Source organism: Rhopalosiphum maidis, chromosome 2 (assembly GCF_003676215.2).
Source record: "Rhopalosiphum maidis isolate BTI-1 chromosome 2, ASM367621v3, whole genome shotgun sequence".
Taxonomy (NCBI): Eukaryota; Metazoa; Arthropoda; class Insecta; order Hemiptera; family Aphididae; genus Rhopalosiphum; species Rhopalosiphum maidis.
Window position 1 is genome coordinate 7,470,513 of NC_040878.1, and position 20,414 is coordinate 7,490,926.

The 20,414-nt window shown below is 27.6% G+C and overlaps 4 protein-coding genes across 7 annotated transcripts; 2 read left to right on the forward strand and 2 right to left on the reverse strand.

Annotated features, from left to right (window-relative positions):
* Positions 1-28: 28 nt before the first annotated feature.
* On the reverse strand, positions 29-6,585 carry LOC113551268 (ribonuclease P protein subunit p40-like). 2 transcript variants are annotated; one of them, XM_026953416.1, is made up of 8 exons: positions 6,533-6,585; positions 1,787-1,931; positions 1,551-1,695; positions 1,191-1,325; positions 981-1,097; positions 723-900; positions 294-431; positions 29-229 (listed from the first exon to the last, which is right to left on the reverse strand). In XM_026953416.1, exons 2-8 carry the CDS (start codon positions 1,898-1,900, stop codon positions 76-78), a joined length of 981 nt encoding a protein of 326 aa, XP_026809217.1. In that variant the 5' UTR covers positions 1,901-1,931; positions 6,533-6,585; the 3' UTR covers positions 29-75. The 2 variants fall into 2 exon arrangements, with proteins under 2 accessions (XP_026809217.1, XP_026809218.1); XM_026953417.1 differs by lacking the exon at positions 6,533-6,585 and adding an exon at positions 5,448-5,461.
* On the forward strand, positions 5,812-9,739 carry LOC113551267 (regulator of G-protein signaling 7-like). Of its 3 annotated transcripts, none has more exons than XM_026953412.1 (13): positions 5,814-6,285; positions 6,559-6,706; positions 6,773-6,869; positions 6,945-6,995; positions 7,078-7,184; positions 7,762-7,813; positions 8,135-8,358; positions 8,415-8,632; positions 8,705-8,818; positions 8,876-9,019; positions 9,101-9,278; positions 9,424-9,516; positions 9,602-9,739. In XM_026953412.1, exons 1-13 carry the CDS (start codon positions 6,218-6,220, stop codon positions 9,665-9,667), a joined length of 1,560 nt encoding a protein of 519 aa, XP_026809213.1. In that variant the 5' UTR covers positions 5,814-6,217; the 3' UTR covers positions 9,668-9,739. The 3 variants fall into 3 exon arrangements, with proteins under 3 accessions (XP_026809215.1, XP_026809213.1, XP_026809214.1); XM_026953413.1 differs by having other exon boundaries at positions 5,815-6,285; positions 8,894-9,019; XM_026953414.1 differs by lacking the exon at positions 9,602-9,739 and having other exon boundaries at positions 5,812-6,285; positions 9,101-9,303; positions 9,424-9,509.
* LOC113551270 (EEF1A lysine methyltransferase 1) lies at positions 7,046-11,967 on the reverse strand. The gene is made up of 5 exons (XM_026953419.1): positions 11,715-11,967; positions 11,494-11,641; positions 11,223-11,432; positions 11,013-11,139; positions 7,046-7,193 (listed from the first exon to the last, which is right to left on the reverse strand). Coding segments are annotated over exons 1-5 (639 nt in total). The 5' UTR covers positions 11,868-11,967; the 3' UTR covers positions 7,046-7,192.
* A 6,237-nt stretch (positions 11,968-18,204) lies between these two features.
* LOC113553817 (nucleic acid dioxygenase ALKBH1) lies at positions 18,205-19,869 on the forward strand. Its single transcript, XM_026957359.1, has 6 exons — positions 18,205-18,382; positions 18,459-18,573; positions 18,641-18,794; positions 18,999-19,071; positions 19,316-19,512; positions 19,586-19,869. The coding sequence occupies exons 1-6, from the start codon at positions 18,284-18,286 to the stop codon at positions 19,839-19,841; spliced, it is 894 nt and encodes a 297-aa protein (XP_026813160.1). The 5' UTR covers positions 18,205-18,283; the 3' UTR covers positions 19,842-19,869.
* The last annotated feature ends 545 nt before the right edge of the window (positions 19,870-20,414 follow it).

The following is a 20,414-nucleotide window of genomic DNA, read 5'->3' on the forward strand; positions in this document are numbered from 1 at the left end:
ATAAAACAATTTATTTACCCATGACGGTGAATGGAACAATAAAAATATTTTAAAAATACAACATAAATTTTAAATTCAACATTTTTTACATTTTGAGCAATAAGAAACAAAATATTTCTCATCTGGATTTAATATAATTGTTCGATGAGTGCAAGGATATGGTGAGTTTGAAAACGGCTCCAAATGAATTGCCATCCAATATATCTTGCCTTCCTTCTCCTGAAATTCCCTGCAATATAATTTCAAATGAATAATTAAACAGCAAGTTTTAAACAGAGTTAGTTAATATTTACCTGAATTTTTCTAATAAGAGTTTTACTTTATGATTATCAAAAAACCCTGTCCAAACAATTTTAGTAACTTGACCAACATTGCGAGAATTTGATTTTGTTAACTTTCCATCGGGTAAAATACTGGACATTTTATCATCGCTAAAGAGTTTAAAAATCTATGATTAATTATTGTAACACTACATGAATTCATACTAATAACAAACATGAATAAAATTGAAAAATAAAACAAATTGATAAATAATCAATTATTTTAATTACTAAAAAGGGTTATTAATATTCAGGAAATGGTTTTGGATTAGGTACTTAAATAAAATCAAAAGTAACATTACTTTAAATAGAAACATATACACATATGCTTATATATGCATGTTAATTAATAATTAATCAGTCACAATAAAAAAAAAAAAATATCTTAAAAAATGTTCTCACATATTAATATCTAAAGAAAAATATGATAACCAAGTATCTAGAAGTCCAAAATCATCAATGCCTGTTGGGATGGTCATATTATATTTTCTATTTGTAGTTGATCGGGGAATACATTCTTGACATTTAAATCCATTTTTATTAAAGTATGAAGCTATGGATGAAGGACATACATCATCATCTAAAATATATTTTGACAAAATATACCTGGTATTAAGTATTAATTAATAAATTGTCGATAAATTACAAACAATTTCTTACTATTGGATTCCCAGCAAACGAGTATGTCAAACTTGGTCTGAAAACGTTCAAAACTCTCTTTGATACGCTGATAAGATTTACTACTGAATTTTAATTCTTTTAAATCCAATGTAATTTCTTTAAACAAGAAAAATAATAATACTTTAGAATTCAAAGTTAAATATAAATTTAAAATAAATATATATAAATACAATCAAAATATAAACTTACTATTGTCTTTTACTGGTAGACATATATTCTGATAGGATGATTGAATTAAGGACATTTGTAGTAAATTACTGTTTGTTATTGAAATACAATCTTCAGCGTCAATGTGAGTATTCAGAGATATTGCATAAACATTGCCTAAACAATCAAAATAAAGTATCAATTATATGAATGTATACAATATTATGATAAACTAATCTATTAAATAATAAAACAATATGCCGCATTATACATTCATTATATTTGTATCCACACAAGTACACAATATAAAAATACTTATACAATGACATAATGTGATACATTAAAATTGTATCCATATCATAAACAATACATTGTAGAGTACATTTTAAGCAATAATTATACCGTTTTTCACAAAAGATGTGATAAATCCAGGATCTATTAAAGAGTATAAGGTAACATTTTTTATCAGATAGTATTGACCATTTTCAGTGAATATATTTTCAATATAATTTGGAATGAAAATTGTGTCTGGCAAAACGACTGAAATCTAAAAGACATAAAAATTAATCATAATTCACAATCTTTCATTATAAGATATCAGAAATACCTACTAACTAATAAATCATTAAAATACTTACAGAATGGGTGAGTCCACATTCGTCTATATTTTCTAATAATTTATCCCATTGCTTTTGTACATACACATGTTTATTTAAAGGCGGTTTGAAATTAAACAATTCTGGCTCAATCATTATTACAGTATATTATATAGTAAAGCCTTACCTATACGACATGAAACCAAACGAATTTAATTTATTTATTTCAAAGGAAATTGATTTATTACAAACAAGAACATATAATATTACAATAATTATAAATTTATTATTTTGGTAAATTTAAAGATGAGAATCGTGACATATATATATTAATATATTATAATATCAGATTTTGACCAGTAATAAATATAAACTACACGTGCGTGTTTGTTTACTGTTGTCAAAATACATAAATGTAGATAATATTATCTATATATTCGGTGACTAGTTTTCTGTATGATCACCATGAACAGAATAATTTATAAATTGTGATAAGAAACCTTGTATGTTGGGTTATGTAGTTTCATGGGTGCGGTACTGATTGTAATAAAAAAGTAAAGACAATTTGAACTTTTTTGGTTGCTATAAAAAAGCTTATGAGTTATGTGAAACCTTGCATTAAATTTATACATTTTAAACTTAAAAGTAATTTACAATTTTTCGTGATTTTAACGCATTTTGTCATTTCTATACCTAAATTGGCTATATTTTTAAATTTCTATAATTCGTAAACACAACAAAGTACGTGCGATGTGAGAGCTAGTAATACAATTTCATTAATTTCAAGATTTTTTTCCAAACCTTTAAACAGGCTAAACTGTCATTACTCGTTAAGATTAAAAAGACACTCTTCCTATATATAAGCCTATATATATTTTAAAATAAGTCTAAATTTTTAAGTAATAGGTACCTAGTACCTAGATTGTTTCAATCTCTTCGATTAATATCTGTTCAAAAAATTACAATAAAATACCAAAAGTCGATTGAGAGTAAATCATTCTTTTACGTTTGAATATCAAATAACGTAAAAATTAAAAATGTAATCACTTATAAAAAATGTATAATATTATGTTTTTATGCAAAACTGTTTTTTATTTCTAGTAAAACAAACTAAGAAATTTGAACTACGTTAAGTCTTATAGGTGTTTATACTAAAATTTTAATTTCAAACGCTTATAAGTACAAAAATTGCAACTATTTATTAATTACGGTAATAACAATTTGCTTATGACCATCATGCATTTAATTTTAAAACTATATTTTATTCACAGAGAAATTTGATCGTACAGAAAACGATAAAAATTGTTAATTGTCTGAATATAACAAAAAAATTTAATCAAAATCTTTTTTGTGATAGTACAGAAACATTACTATATAAACATCAACTTAACTTTGTGAGCCCTAACAACACCCACTCAAGAGTATGGTCATATATGAGTGGTATAGAAAGTTCTCAATCAACTCCCAAGTATTTATAATGGGAAGCTATCAGACAATGTCTACATATGCAAATAATGGCCCATGCCAGAGAAGATTTTGTGGTTAAAAATTGTGAACTTGACTGTTACGGATTACAATGAAATACAATAAATGATCGAAAACTGCTGAACTAGTTTAGTTACACCTTACACGATTGGGAACTGTCAATGCATATCAATAATAATAGATACCTATTTTATATACCAGTAAAATGTATATAAAAAAAAATTCTAAAACCGTATTAGGTATATTAAAAACAAATCAAACTTATTTTATTTGTAATTATACAAAACACATATAATAATGCATTAATTCCTGTGTCAATAGACGATAATAAATACTTATATGTATTTAACATTATTATAAAGTATTTATAATTATTAATTATGTATTAGTCAAGTTAATAAAGGAATACTTTCTTCTTTATTTTGTAATATTATGCCTATCTACTGAAATAGGATTTTAATATTTTGAATAAATTATAGAATAAAGTATAAAATTATGTTTTTACTTATAAATTTTAAATTATTCATAATTCTTGTACTTGTTATTATGTAATAATATGCATGTGTCATTTTCTCGGAATTTTTTAAATATGTAAGACATTTTATACCAACAACCAACTTTTATAAAAATTTGTTTTTTTTTCATAGTATTCACCAATTCGTTTTTAAGGTGTACAATAATGACAAATGACAATAACAATAAAAATATCTGTTTAAGGAAACTAATAAAACTCTATTTATACTATGTCCTTTAGTTTACCTATATTACAAACTAATATATATAACCTCAGCATCCCAATTCCCAGGGTTCTATTATACAAGTATATATTACTGTATTAGAAGAGAGAAGTCTGTGTGTAATATGTAAGTATAGTATATTTACAATCTATAAAATAGTAAATATACAAAGTATACACAAAAGTCGATATATTATTATGTATTAAATTTTCGGGTATTCTCATTAGGATGGACATGCAAATGCGTCATCACGCACAAGCTCAACTTTATGCCACCAGTCATCACAATGATTGATTACGCACGGTCATGACCCGTGCTCCGTTTAAAATGTTGTATTTATTAAAACCAAAATGCTTTTCTTGAATATATATTGAAAATGAGAAACCAAATTACAATTTATTTTATTAATTTATCGCCTTTTCCACCTGGTCCCTCATCAAATGTATAAATTATATGCATATTAATATATTATTATACATGAACATAAAATTTGTTATATTATCATACACGGAAAAAAAATATTGTATTAATAATGTATAAATATTATACTTTATCGTACCTTTTTTGTAATTTATAAACTAATCAAATAAAATACAACATAGATGGAACTACATAATATAATATTTTTTTTTCATTTTTTCAATCGTTACATTCATAATTTAAAGTAGTCAACAATAGAACAATTAACTCGTTTCAAATGTTTCAATATTGCCAAACAATTGTGATTGTTGTACACTCGTAGTATATAGCATGATTAACTAACTAGTTAACTAGTTAATCATGCTATATAGTAGGTAGCCAGTTAGTAGGTACTATTGTCTATTACTACAATTATACAATCGACGTGTAATAATTTTGTATTCGTTTTTGACAAGAAAAAGAACGTTTAGTCATAGGTACAATTATACATTCGTATATACATTTCTAACTGAAGTATAAACAATAAACATGTTCTATCATAGTACTATATACATCCATTAGAAAATCTATTCTTGTATTAATTTACATTTTGCACACATATTTTATATTATGTATCAGGAACGATTCCGGAAGGCCGGAAGTGGGGGTGTTAGGGGCCGGGTATTTCTAAAAATTGTAAGTTGGTATAAACAGAATTACAAAAAAAAACATGTGCCTACCTTCGACTATTATATAGATACTTAAAAGTGTGTAGTTATATTATAGGTCTATGTACCTATTATAGTATTATACTATTATCTATACCATGAAATAAAAATAAACTATAATTATATAAAAATTAATATGGTCTATGATATTATTATAAATATTATGACTTAGGCCCCCCCCCCAACGATACTGAAGTCTCTGGAGCAGCCCCTGATATAGTGATACATAATAATGATATACCTATAAGATTAATATATTTAACTTCAATGTTTGAAGATAGTTAATAGGTAGTAAATAAGAGTTAGATGTAAATTGAACATGCATTCTGATGAAAGTTTTCGAGTTTGGCGTACCCAAAACGTCGTCGCTCTAGGCCGTGCCGATGGGGTCTAAAAAATTCGACCCTTTATAGACTAAGAATAGACTTGTGAACCCGAACGACAATTTGCTATTCATCAATAATGATATGCCGTCGCTGTCATTATATACATCGTACGTAGTGCGCTGGAATCGGCAAGAAATCTCGATCGCGGTCTGCCGAACCCATACCGCGTCACGTGTGGGGGGGTCCAGGGGAGATCACGCCCGCCCGACAGCGCGCGCGCCACCGTCCAACTGTCCGTGTGGGTATTGATTTAAAATTAGCCCGCCGGAGCGGTGAGTCGTCTCGAAAGATGTACCGTCACCGTCGCTGCCGAACAGGATCGGCATTCGCACTCGGCAACGGTCGTCCCGCGCGCGCGCTCTCTGCAGTCGACGGTCGTCCCTCGCACGCGCCCGCGCTCTTTGCCGACCGTCGTCCGCCGCCTCACCGATCCCTTTGCCACCGACTCGCGCGAGTCAGCTCCGGCAAGGCGAATAATATTATTGTCATCGCAGCCGCCACCGCTCCCCCGTCAGTCGTCACGGCCATCGTACAACGTACACACATTGCACCGACCGACGGCCGTCGTCCCGCGCGTACGCTACACGATCGCAACGCGGAACCAGCGACGCTGCTCCATCCCTCCCGCCCGCCGACAAACACCGACCGACAGCCAGTCAGCCACACGACCGTCTCCCGCCCGACGCGTTTGTCCGTCGTGTCCTTAATGAACGCAGTCACCATACACGGGCGTCATAGATGTTAATTGTCCTGTTAAAACCGATAGGGATACTATGTTCCTACATATTTAAAGCAATGGGACAAAGGTACGTACCTAATGCACGAATGTGTCGAGAGATTGATCGTAATATAACATACTATACAGTGTATCGACTGGTGCGCCCCCCACATGCTCATCAAAATACTTTCTTCCCCCCCCCCCCCGAAGTCAAGGTGTTCATCACCATCATCAAACACTCTGACTGCCTAGAATACATCATTGTACTATAATATGTATATTAATGTGTAAACTGTATAGTACAAACAGTAGACTCACCAGTTGATGATGCTCACCTGTTTTTCTTTTGACACATCCGCAGCCTGGTCATCGGTTCGGATCGATCAGCCAGACGAAAGAAACAAAAAGGCGATGGCAGTGTGCCCGTCGACACGCCGACCGTGTCGCTCACGGCGGCTTCCATGACCGACCTAGACAATATTACTCAGCACCAGATAGTCTACAAAAAAGTATACTATCTATTTTGTGTTTCCCCCATTACTGGAGTATTTAACACTCAAACCTCATATTTTCAGATGGAACAACTGATGGACCGGATGCAGGACGAAAACACCGGCATCCCTGTGCGTACTGTCAACAAGTTCAGAGCTAAAGTACCTTCTGTGTTTACCGGTAACTTTCTTACATTTTATTGTTACTTTACAGCTCAGTGAATAATAATAATAATATGATTTGGTTTATATTCAGGTACTGATTTGATATTATGGATAATGAAGAACGTGGATGTTGATGATCAAGGTAAAGATTTAGTCTGTTGTATATCATACGCAATGTAAAAAACACATTACTAATATTAATGTATTATATCCATGTATTTTAGTTGAAGCATTATACTTTGCAAATCTTTTGTCATCTCATGGTTACTTGTTCCCAATTGATGATCATTTTCTGAATGTGAAGAATGATGGATCTTATTATCGTTTTCAAGTAAGTAATCTATAACATTTATTTAATCAAATAGTGATACAACTATATTGTTTTGGTTTAATGAATTTAAATTTTATAACAAATTAATAATTATCTAATTATGTTCCAAAAAATATTTATTTAATTTTATTTACATATCCTTAAATTATAATTCTTATAATTCTCCATTACAATAAATGTGTTCAATATAATACTGTATATTTAAGGATATTAAACTATACAATATGTGTTTTAAGTTTAAACCAAGTGTTATACCTTGAAGAGAAAAAGTGTTAGACTTCATCTGCTGCTACCAAATATAAGATCTTATTTATTAGAACTATTATCTCAAAATGTCAACATTTGACTTAACTCCTTTTAACCACTGTGCACCAAAATACTATAACTAATATATGTTTATTAAATTAGGTAAAAGTATGCATTTTAATAAAAGTTTAGATACATTTGAATTCCATACAATATATGATTAGATATTTAATATTAGTATTTGATAAGGTAACTTATTATAATATAATGCAATTAAGTAAGGCTTTTATTATTTTTGACTTATGAAAATATTTTAATTTATTTATTACAGACTCCTTATTACTGGCCGTCAAATATATTTGACCCTGAAAATACTGATTATGGTAAGATATAAGTATGCTTTTTGTACTACAATTATAACATAAGAAATAGCAACTTTTAATTATATTGATTATTATATCTGTTATTACTATTGTTATTATTTTAATGGATCTTTAATTTAGTTCTTTGAAACAACTATTAATCTTGAGATTTTATCTGATCCCTGTAATTATTTATTTTGATAGAGATTTAGTACCAGTATCGGTTTTACATAGTTTTGAAGGAATTAGTTCAATTATTTTAAATCTGATACCATAAACATTCTTTGATTTTAACGTAGAATATTAAAGTATTTAGAATAATAAATACTTTTATTTTTTTAGCTGTATATCTGTGTAAAAGGACAATGCAAAACAAAACACGTTTAGAATTGGCGGATTATGAAGCTGAAAACTTAGCAAAACTTCAAAAAGTTTTATCTCGAAAATGGGAATTTGTATTCTTACAAGCAGAGGCCCAAAGTAAAGTAGATAAAAAACGAGATCGCATGGAAAGAAAAATATTAGATAGTCAAGAACGTGCATTTTGGGACGTACATAGACCAATGGTAATAAATGGTATTACTTTTAAATGAAATAATATAACATTTGAATTTATTTACAGCCTGGTACTATAATAACAACAGAAATTGACTATAGGAAATTAAAGAGGTATAAAGAATTATCTACTTTGGCAAATGGAGATATTAACTTACTACCTATACAGCTCCCAGTAAAAACTAACATAGGTAAACCTACTATTGAATCTATAAAAAAAGACATAACTGCAATGCGGCTAAAGCTTGATCGCCGTAATATAAAACTATCAAAAATTGCAGACACGTTAGTATTGATTCAACTCATAATATAAAAAGTATTTTACAGTGTACTTACTATCTATAATTTTTCTTATAGATACATTACCTATTTTGAACAGTATGCAGAATATGATCCATTTTTTACACCTCCAGAATTTAGCAACCCTTGGTTATTAGATAATGTTGAAGTATGGGATTGTGACAAGCATTCGTGCGTAATTTTATTGATTGTTAAGTTTATTAGAAACAATTAACATTTTCAAAATAGTTCTCTGTTTTCGTATAGGAAAGAAGTTACAGTGCGTAGAATAAAACGATGGGCATTTAGTCTAAAAGAACTTCTAGCTGATCCTGCTGGAAAGGAACATTTTACAAAATTCCTGGAAAAAGAATTTAGTTGTGAAAATTTAAAGTAAGAAAACACGTCAAACTATATGTTTTCTAATAGTTAATAAGTTTAGAATACTTCTTATGAATATTTTTTTCCTAAAAGATTTTGGGAAGCAGTACAGAATCTTAAGAAATTACCACAACGTGAAGTGCCTCAAGCTGCCGAAGAAATCTGGGCAGAGTATCTAAGTGGTGATTCACTAAACATTGACTCTCAGTCAAGAGAATTAAGCCGAAAGAACATGTCTGCTCCTGATAGATGGGCATTTGATATTGCTGCCGTATGTAATCGCACATTTTCATTATGTAAGATTAAGAATGGAGTTCAAAACATGATTACCAGAAAATAGATCTTCCAATTTAGTTAGAAACTAGTTAGTGTAGAACTTAAAAAATTTATATTATAAGTTAACTGTTATTTATCAGGTTCATGTTTACCATTTAATGAAGAGTGATAGCTACCAGAGGTATATAAGATCAGAAATGTATAAAGAATATTTAAATACTTCAAAGAAAAAGGTAATCATTTTTAATTAACTTATTTCCTATTTATTTTTATTTTATGTTATATTAAGCAATTGATTTGACTTTTTCTTTATTCTAGACTTCCATGAAAGGCATTAGGTCTATTGTATCATTTTCTGGAAAAAGAGATATTTGCCCATCGTGATGGTATGCGTACTTAAATTATTCAAAGTACCTATTCAATACAGTTCAAATATTTGGAACATTATTTACTTTTTTTATTTATAAATTATAAGCAATTAAATTTAAATTTTATAATATAGGTGGTTAAATTATTATTTTTTATACATGTATTATTTATAGGCATTTACAATTTTTTGGTTCTATTATTACAAATTATTATAAATAATTATTGTTGTGAAAATGTTAACTATTAAGTTATAATTGTATGTTTGAGGCAATTTATGTTCCTATAAAATACTGGTGACATTTTTTTATACATATATTTTTGTTGTACAACTGTTACAAATTGTAATAAATATTATATATTTATTATTTTAAATTGTATAAATATTTGTTTGAATTTTCTTTTATTATGAAATTTGTGTAGGTACTCATGATAATATTGTTGTTATTTAGTCAAATTTAAATTATAATTAATGTGTTGAATTGTATAAATTTTAGATCTACTTAAACCTCGGTAATTAAGCAGAAGTCCATTAAAAGTTAAAAATGTTTTTATTAAGCATTATGTTTAATTTGTTGAAAATAATTATGTTAATTTTATTTATTTTTTACTGTACTTAAGTGTATTTATGATAACCAAACCACAATGGTCAATAATACAAAATAACAGTTCAAAAGTTATTAAATTATATTAATACATCATATTATATAATATATTAATATACTATATACATAATAAAATGTTCACTAATCTAGTATAATAGGTACGTCATCAACAGTGCAGGATAAACCTACAATGCAAATGGTGCAATTCACTGGGATCCCCAATATTATGGATATCAAAGTACCTTATTAAATTACACTAACATAACATAGTACCTAATGCAGGTGACTAGATATGGTATAGAACTATAATATAAGAATTATTTGAATAGTTAAATATTTATTTTATATTTTATATATTGTAATTAATAATAAATTTGTTTTTAACTAAAATACGTAAGTACATAAATGGCATTTATTTTTTTTAGTCCAAAATTGTTTTTTATGACACCAGAGTTAAATCAAGATCTAGCGCTCTTCGCAAATTAAAGAAATTAACTATTTGAACTTTTTTATAATTTAACTAATTATGTGAATGATGATCAAAATTAACCAATCTTAAAAATGAGATAAACTATAGATTACAATTGTTCATAGACAAACATTTTTTTGAATGGGAAAAAAATAAAATAAATAAAAAACAAAAGTAAAAATATAGTTAAATTAGTGTATAATTGCTGTAATTATAATTAAAGAATCATTTAAATATATCAGATTCATTAATTTTACAGTGGAAGTTGAGGAAACTAGTAACTACTTACTAATCAAGTTCAGATGAGAAATTTGTAAAACAAGCAAATTGGTTAGCAAGATTATTTTTATGCTTAGGTTCAAATGAACACTTATGGACATTTAGTAACTTTGTTGCTAATTCATCCATAATTTCCCCTGAAAAATGAGCAAAAAAACATTTAATTAATTGTAGTTTAAGACATTTTAAACCAAGAGAATAGAATTTCTGAAATGCTCACCTGTACACAATATAACATGTTGTTTTGTAAGAGATTTTGTTGTTTGCAGTGATTTTGTTAAACATTCTTCAGACAGAAATGGTGGGTCAACGACAACTAAATCAAAACTATTCAATAGTTCTTCATCAAATTTCATTGGTTCATTGTAATCATAAAAAACATAATCTGAACCATAAGCACTAAATCTTCTGTCAAACTCAAATAGTTTAACTAAAAATCAATGAATTTAAATACAATATTGTACATCATATATTACAATCCTTTATCATACTTAACATTGTGGGCGACTTTTTTTTGAAGGTTTTATACAACGTTGGGCATGATATCAATGCTACACTACCATTTGATCCAACCATTTTATGAACACATTCAACAATTCGCTCACATGTTTCATCATCATACCAAAATTGGCTTAATTGCTGCAACAAACCACTAAATTTATATTACAAAAAATTAATTGAAATAAATAACAATTGAATATAGCAAACTCACCCAATCTTCATCAAACTTTACATCCGTTGCATCTTTTTTATCATCACAATGTGACAATAATTTTTCGTTTTGTTCTTCATAAAATTCTTTTAAAGCTCTCTGTGCTTCGGCAGAAAGTTGCAATACATCTAAATCATCGTCAGAACTTGACATATTTAATAAAAAAAAAAAAAATCTTAAATTTAAACTGTCACAATATAATATACAATTTTTGAAAATAACAATAGTTTTAAATAAGACAATTAAGACAAGTATGAGCCATGAAGTTATCAACTTATTATTGACCTAACCATTGATAAGAATATGTATGATAAGTTGCCTAATGCGTAATGCCTATTATACAAGGCCTAACATGTTGCCCTATGTTTTTCCTTTTTATGGTTATTTTATTAGGCTTTTCCGGACCATCTAATTTCGCATCCATCTTTCTCTATTCGCTACTTTTTCTTACCAACTCAAACCATTTTTACGTCTTTTTTTATCAAATCTTCCAATCTTGTTTTGAGTTTTCTCAGTGACCTTTTAATGATATCAATGAATTTTAACACAAATTACACAATAGTTTAAATAAAATAATCTAAATTACTATAATACGTACTAGATTCAATATAACATTTTATTTTATATTTAAAGGATCTATCCTTAGTATAAACAATATAATTAACTCAGAAAAAAGTTAAAATTATGATTTAGATTGTACAATATAGAACATACAAACAACAATTTACAGTAAATATATTTTTGTTTGAGATAAAGAAGTTTTATCACCTGCATTGGCTGCATTGGCTGCGTTACTTTAATACTTTAATAGTATGTATAAAAAAAACCTTAAATAATTTGAAATAGGGTCCTATATATTTACAAATTATACTAATCAAAGTTTTAATAAATAAATTATTCGAATAAATATGAGAAGGAGTACATGGTCATTGGTCAATGGTCACACCCGGTTGAAGCCACCCGACCAAATCCGCGAAAGTGTTTCGCACTTCTACTCCCCTGACTGGCACATTGCCCGTGTCTATCGCCTGCTCGTCTGCACCGCCAGCCAGTGAGTCGTCGGGCAACGCATCATCTACTTTCGTCGGCACAATGCCCGTGGTGTCTATCGTCTGCTCGTCACCTGCACCAGCCAACGCATCTTCCAATATCGCCGGCACAATGGCCGTATTTATTGCCTGCTCGTCATCACTAGCCAGTGAGTCATCGGGCAACAAATCTTCCACTTTTGCTGACACAATTTCTGTGTCTAAAGTCTGCTCGTCACCTGCACCAGCCAACGCATCTTCCACTTTCACTGGCTCAATACCCGTATCTATATTGCCTGCTCATCGCCATCACTAGCCGCCGAGTCGTCTCCGCTGGACCACGGATGCAACAACAGATCATTCATCAAGCATTGCCATTATTGAAAGCTCTCAGTTCTTTTATGAATTCATCGATGTCTATATTTTTTGATGCCATTGTATCGTTATTATTTACTGCCATGTCGCACTGTTATATGATTAAAATTTGAAAATGTAGAATTTTAACGTTTAGTCCGGACTTTACAGAATCGTAAGTGAACCAAGTAAAATAAAAATATTGTACGTTAACGAGAAAATTGAAAATCTCCCAAACGACGCGCCACGGGTACAGTATTGTATAGTCTATTACTAGCCTGCGACGAGACCCGTATGGCCGTATGTCTGTTATTTTTTCAAAGATCATTATTATATTGTTAAAATGTTAATTATTTAATATTACCCACTTAAGGACAGGTTATACTATAATATTTTAACGTGAATTTTGATTTCTGTACTACACCCGTTCTATACTTTTAGGTGGATCTTTTTTTAAGTATAATATATTTCTTTCGATTTAACTCTAATATATGACATATTTTTCAATATACAACTACTTATCAACATTACTTTTTACTTCATGTCGTACATTTGTAAATTATTATAAAATTCATCTTATTATAAAAACATGAAATATGTTGAAACAAATAAAACTGACTAAATAATAATAATAAAAAAAAAAAATTGTTTTTCATTCAACCTAGTCTAATGGTTAAAAACCAACAAATAAACCTGGTGATCTGTCAATAAGTTTCGACTGTTTCGAGTATTCGAAACGACGTCATACAGTCGTAAAACGCTTCAATGTCCAGAAGTTGTTGACCATTGTAATAGATGTAAACTTGCGAATTAAATTTAAATTTAAGACGTCTCTTTTTTCGTTAAACTAGATAAGTAGTATAGTATTTATCATAATTTATTATATAATTTGTTATTATAATAAAATATATATAGGTATTTATACTTTTGAGTTAATAACACCTTACTGAAAATTCCGTAAAACTGTATAAATAAGTTTATATTATAAAAAATAAAAAATGAAGGTAAGTGAATACCGCTATGCTGTATATTATAGGCAATGGCAGACTAGCAAGGATGCCGGTATGCGATTGTATCCTGGGTCCCATGTACACTTGAAAATATAATTGTGAGTTCATCAATATAGGTAGGTATAGAAAAATAACATAAGAAATTGAAGCATAATAGATGTTTCAAGAAGCTAAGGTCCCCATAAAATTGTTTTTTACCAATTACCGGACTATATACCAGTGTTTCTCAACCTTTTTAGTCTCGCGACCCTCAAAAAAGGTATAAAATATACCATACGCGTGTCTAGGCCTCATTCGCAGGTCGTGCACAACAGTGGCATATCCAGGAGGATGGGTTTACTGCACTAGAATTATCAATTTTTATAGTCTTATAAATATAAACGCTATAACTCCAAATGATGAAAATTAAAAAAAAAAATATATGAAATCAGAAACTGAGAAAAAATAAGGTTATATTATGCACCACAATTTATAATGTAAGTTAAATCAAATTTCGCAGGACAGGCAAGACCCGTAAACACGCCTATGAAATATAATTAATCATTTTGCGACCTCCCTTCCTATCTATATTAAGTATAAATTTGTATCATATTGTTGGGTAAGCCAAATTTTGAATGAAAGGTTCATTTTGTAAATGGGTGTTTCATTATTTTTAACCCCCAGGTATAGCCCAACGTTGGGCTATACAGCGCATCCCGGGCCACTGATTATAGGTGTTGACTGGGTCACTATTATAGGTCTATTAAATTTGAAATCAATGCGATATAGCGTTGTATACGATAAACGAAAAATATTCAAAGCGGATAACCGATAAGGTCTATTAGCCTATATCACCAAATGATAAGTTTTTTTGATAAATATTTATTTTATTTTTAGTTTTATAGTAAGTTGATACATTTTTTTTTCGAAAATTATGCATTTAATATATTATTTATATTATTAATATTTAATTATTTTAATGATATTTATATATTTATACCATATGTCCATATATTATACTATATAAACTTAATATAACTCAAAATGTAATAACATAGCACTTATAAAGTATAAATAGATAATATTTTAAAATAATTCAAAAATGTTATTGTGTATAATAAAATTCATAATAATATAAAATACCTATGTATAAAAGTTTAAGTTCTTACGAACAAAATATTTAAAATATCGTCATTTATCGTTTAAATAAGTATATAATTTCGACCAAATTGGAACTTATGAAACATAAAATATAATTGTCTGTATATTTTTTTTAGATTTTCTGATTACAATATAAACTATCTACTTATGAGGAATTTCGCATTAAAATTTCAAATCTTAGGCAGAAAAACAAAATTAATTATTTTGTCAAAATTTTAACTAAACGCTTATAAAAAAAATATTTCAATATGGTAACTTTTGTCGAAGACAGTAGTCAATAGTTTATACAAAATCATTGTTATTTATTTATCAATTCAATTTGTTGTTAACTTAAGAAAAAAATAATAACGTATACTTATGACTAGGCCACTAGTAAACGGATTTAATTGTTCTAAAAAAACAAGAAGAATGTCTTAAAAAAGCAATTTAATGCACTCTCAGTAGAATTTTTTTTTTTAAATGCTCTTAAAAATTTTTTTAACATTGAAAAAATTTGTTTAATTATATAAATTCTTATTCTTAGATATTATTAATTTATAATATTTCGTATTACTTGCATGTATGATGTATAAATGTATATATCTAATTACCAAAAGTCTATACGTGTCAATAATAATTTCTTCTGGTGTCACATTTATCTAATCGATAAAAATAAAATAAATAATAAAAATAAATGTAAATACGACATATTAATATATTATACGATAAATAAATAATAATATATATTTAATTGTATTCTTTTAAAATGAATGTTAACTAAATTTCTATCGAATTTTATCCACTCCTATATAAAATGATTTAAAAACATAAAAATGCACTAAAAATGTCAAAAAATACAAAATAAAAGTTAAATTTTTTAGTTCCTTAATAAATGAAATGGACTTTGTGCTTGGAAAGCAATGTTTTCGGACATTCAGAAAAAAATGCAATTTGCATTCAAATCCGTTCCATACTTATGACGTTATAATATAATACAAATACACAATATGCAACATGCTAACCGAGGTCAATGACCTATAGCCTATGCAATTGAAGCCTTAAATTTCAAAAAAAAAACATTGTAATTATAGATTTTCGATATTTTTTAATTGAGAAATAAACAACTTATGAGCTCTATATAACTTTTTTAATATAAATTTATAAAAATAAGTAAAAAATCAAAAATTTTAATTTTATTATTGTAAATAACTCATAATGGTAGGTACCTTGAACCTAGCTCAAAAAATCCAAATATTTCAAAAATTGTATTAGGTACATAATAAATTATTTATTGAAATTAAAATGTTTAAGCACATCACATGCTATTACAAGTTTGATTATTAATTACAAGTTATAAATTACAATTTTTTAATTACAGACTACTGTTATAGTTTATTTATCTTCGTCTTCGCTTGATTCGAGGTATATAATAAATTATACTATAAACACACTTGATGAAAATTTCAAGTTTTGGTGGTTAAGTATATGTTTTTACTAAACTATTTAATTGTATTTGTCCGAAAAAAATTCACAAATAAGTTTTCAAACGACGGAGTGTTGAAATCAATCATTCCCTTATGGTAGTAGAGTTAGTAGACACTAGACGTGTTAAAAATAACAATTATAGAAATTCATCGGATAGTATTGGATAAACATATGAATTGATTTATGGTACAACCGTACAAGTAAGTAACATTTTTGTTCATAAGTTCAGAATATTCACAAATTTAATACTATATGTTTAAAGTTTAAATCACGGTTATAGATACTAGTATCTGTATCTTTAAACATATGATAATTTAAATTCGAATCGGTACATTCATCATTTATTTTATTTTGATATGTTTTTACTAACTGTTAAAATGTATTACCTATACAGATAAGTAGATAAGTTAAGTGATGAAAAACGCAATCAAAATTCGAAAACTGACTAAAGCTACTATATATAGAGAATTGTAAGGTCGTCGACTGATCATTAAATTTAATCTTAACGGACTAACTTTGGCTACAGGCATTGGTTTTATAATATTCGTATAATATAACTATATAAATAGGTATATTATAAAATCAATGCTACAGGGAACAATTTTTATCTAAAAATTATTTTACTCGATACATAGGTGATAGTTACGATATTCGTAATTATTTGTTAGTTTTTTGAATTACTGAGTTATATTTGCCCATATTTGATGAATGAAGTATAGCAGGTATTTGGATATTTAGCAATATTTTTTTAATTTAACAATTTTCCGTGGGACTCGTGAGAGAGGAATACAACCCCTTAACACCCTCTACTGGATACATCACTGCTTATAAATATTATACTATGATTATACTTATATCAATCATTAAAGGAAATAATTTAAGGAAGTACATTTTTTTTTTAGTGAATTTTGATATAAATCACTATTGATATACATATTTTTGTTTATATTTATAGTTGGTAGGTATTGTTTGGACCACGAACTAAGAAATCTCAGTCGATTAGTTCAGGGTTTAATTGATTTTGCAGGCCATAAGTAAGGTTTCATAACAAAAAATTAGTTAAAATAGATTGAATTAACTATAGGTAGCTCAGTAGCTGATACCTTAATTCTAGATTGCATGAATAGACATTTAAGGATTCAATAGTGAGCTAATCGCTAATAGTCTCTTAAAATTGGTTCATTAAGTAATGTTATTAAACCATTCAATTTTTTAAGGAACCAGTAATTAGTCTCTAATTCTCTATATTCTAATTTTTAATATTTATGTCTTCATGTTTCTAATCTGTGGAATGGTTTAATGGTTTATTTATAAAACATCACGGAATATAACGATACAGATAACATTAATTGTTATCATTTTGATAACGTTTATGCAGTTACACTGTAAGTTACTGTCACACAGATAACAAAAAACAATATAATATTATTTCAAATAAATATTAAATTTGGACTCTTTAGTTTTTACATCGAAAATTATAAACGATATAAACTTTAACAGTAATATATATTTATAGGCTTAAACAGTTTTATCAAACTGTCAAAGTTAAATAATATGTTCATTTAATTTTAAAATGTTTAAAGAATGTTTTAAATTTTACAAGCATATTAATTCTCTTGAACAACAATCAAATATTATAGACTTTGCAAATGAAGTAAATACTGAATTTATGGTGAGATATTTATTTTATCAATGACATTTATTTATTTAAAACAAAACATTAATTTATGATTATTCTTTTACTATAGAAACCTAAGATATTAACATCAGAATTTTTTAACAATGATAAAGAAATACTAGATGATCTTGGTTTAAAGAGCAATATATCAGAGTGGAACTGTTATGATGTTTTAAATGTACCAGGTAAAATATAAAAATCTCATTATACTCAATTTTTAGTATCATATTTATTATTTTTTGTCATACCTAGGTTTAATATTCATTAAAAACCCATTTACATCAATTGGTCAAAAATATTGGTCGAAACGATGCATTGTAGACTACACAAAGAAACCAAATCGATTAAATATTGATGCTCACCATATCCTTGGCGATGGAGAAGACTGGTGGACTACAACAAATAAGTTTGGTTATGGTTAAATTATATTGATGAATTATTTATGTTAAAATCTTAAATGTGTTACAGTAAAGCCAACAGGTGTATCTGTAATTGTAATTACAGTAGTAGTATTCAGTAATATAGTTCAAAAAATTATTTTATATATTTATAAGTTTCGATAAAATCTAATATGTTAGGTATTGTTACTTATATATTTTTTTATTTTTAGGAATGGAAATCTAAAACTTAGAGATCAATTAAGATGGGCTACACTTGGATACCATCATGATTGGGATACAAAAGTTAGTTTAAAAATAGACAATTATATTTATTTATTTTATGCACATAATTTGTTTTTTACTGACAACTTTATAACATTAAAATTTAAAAAAAAAAAAAATGTTTTTGATGTTAATTTATAAATTATTTTTTTCCTTTTTTCGTTATTAAACTAAAACCTATTATTATCCATGTGTTTATTAAAAAATATTAATTTTTCAAAAATTGAAAGAGATTAATTATTTTTATTATATCATTTTAAATCAGGTGTATTCTGAAACCGCAAAATCTCAATTTCCAGTGGACTTATCTAAGCTCAGTAAAACCATTATCAAACTATTACAATTCCCTGATGAATTTATGGCGGAAGCAGCTATTGTAAACTTTTACCATCCTTCATCAACACTCTCTGGTCATACAGATCACTCAGAGTATAATCTAAGTGCTCCACTATTGTCAATCAGGTAAAAATAATGAATTAAAAAATCATCTATATTTTTAAATTAACTTAATATATAATATCTATGTATCTTATAGTTTTGGTTTAAGTGCCATATTCCTTATTGGAGGACGTTCATTAGAGGACAAGCCAATAGCAATACTTTTAAGATCTGGGGATACTATCATCATGAGCAAAGAGAGTCGATTATGTTACCACGGTGTACCAAAAGTGTTGTTACCTAAAAATGATCAACATTTTAACTATGACAATGAATTGGAAGAGCCTTTTAAGAGTTATATGCAAGTTACAAGGATTAATATAAATGTTAGACAAGTGAATAATGTTGTTTGAAAATATTAATTTAATTGTATATCAGACATTAAACAATATATATGAATAAATTATTTATGTAAAAATCAAGACTTCTATTTATTTTTATTTTAGTTCCCTGATCTTATACTAAAAATATGAAATAGTACACCTTATATTATTATATTATATATTATTAATATATTCATGTAAATGTTGTAATAAATACTAAACATCTAAAATAAGTAATAAACACTAAATTTAAGCTAAAAAAATAAACTATTCATAAAAATTTGGTTTAGCAAACATGCTTACCACTTACATAATATATGATTTACTATATTTGTATTTAGAAATAATGGTATCCTACTTAGTTATTCATAGTTCAAAAATAATTTGAGATTATGTAACTACAATAAATTAAATTAAAAATTAAACTAGGTAGAGTAAAAATAATTATTTTGTTATTAATAATTTTCATAGTAAAAACAAGCAACACATTTGGAAAAAAGCTCCATCGGGTCATAGATATTATATTGTTATTTATTTACTACTATTGGAAAGTATTAAAAAGAAAAATTAAGAATTGTATATTTCAATTCCTAGCAGAAATTG

Coding starts and splice junctions, on each gene's coding strand:
- LOC113551270 (XM_026953419.1), bottom strand. CDS start 11,867: ATGTCAAGTTCTGACGATGATTTAGATGTATTGCAACTTTCTGCCGAA. Junction 11,642..11,714: donor TAAAGTTTGATGAAGATTGG/GTGAGTTTGCTA, acceptor GGTTTGTTGCAG/CAATTAAGCCAATTTTGGTA. Junction 11,433..11,493: donor AAAGTCGCCCACAATGTTAA/GTATGATAAAGG, acceptor ATTGATTTTTAG/TTAAACTATTTGAGTTTGAC.
- LOC113553817 (XM_026957359.1), top strand. CDS start 18,284: ATGTTTAAAGAATGTTTTAAATTTTACAAGCATATTAATTCTCTTGAA. Junction 18,795..18,998: donor TGGTGGACTACAACAAATAA/GTTTGGTTATGG, acceptor TTTTATTTTTAG/GAATGGAAATCTAAAACTTA. Junction 19,072..19,315: donor ATCATGATTGGGATACAAAA/GTTAGTTTAAAA, acceptor ATTTTAAATCAG/GTGTATTCTGAAACCGCAAA.
- LOC113551268 (XM_026953416.1), bottom strand. CDS start 1,900: ATGATTGAGCCAGAATTGTTTAATTTCAAACCGCCTTTAAATAAACAT. Junction 1,326..1,550: donor CACATCTTTTGTGAAAAACG/GTATAATTATTG, acceptor TTGATTGTTTAG/GCAATGTTTATGCAATATCT. Junction 1,098..1,190: donor TCTACCAGTAAAAGACAATA/GTAAGTTTATAT, acceptor TCTTGTTTAAAG/AAATTACATTGGATTTAAAA.
- LOC113551267 (XM_026953412.1), top strand. CDS start 6,218: ATGTTAATTGTCCTGTTAAAACCGATAGGGATACTATGTTCCTACATA. Junction 6,286..6,558: donor TTTAAAGCAATGGGACAAAG/GTACGTACCTAA, acceptor ACACATCCGCAG/CCTGGTCATCGGTTCGGATC. Junction 6,707..6,772: donor ACCAGATAGTCTACAAAAAA/GTATACTATCTA, acceptor TCATATTTTCAG/ATGGAACAACTGATGGACCG.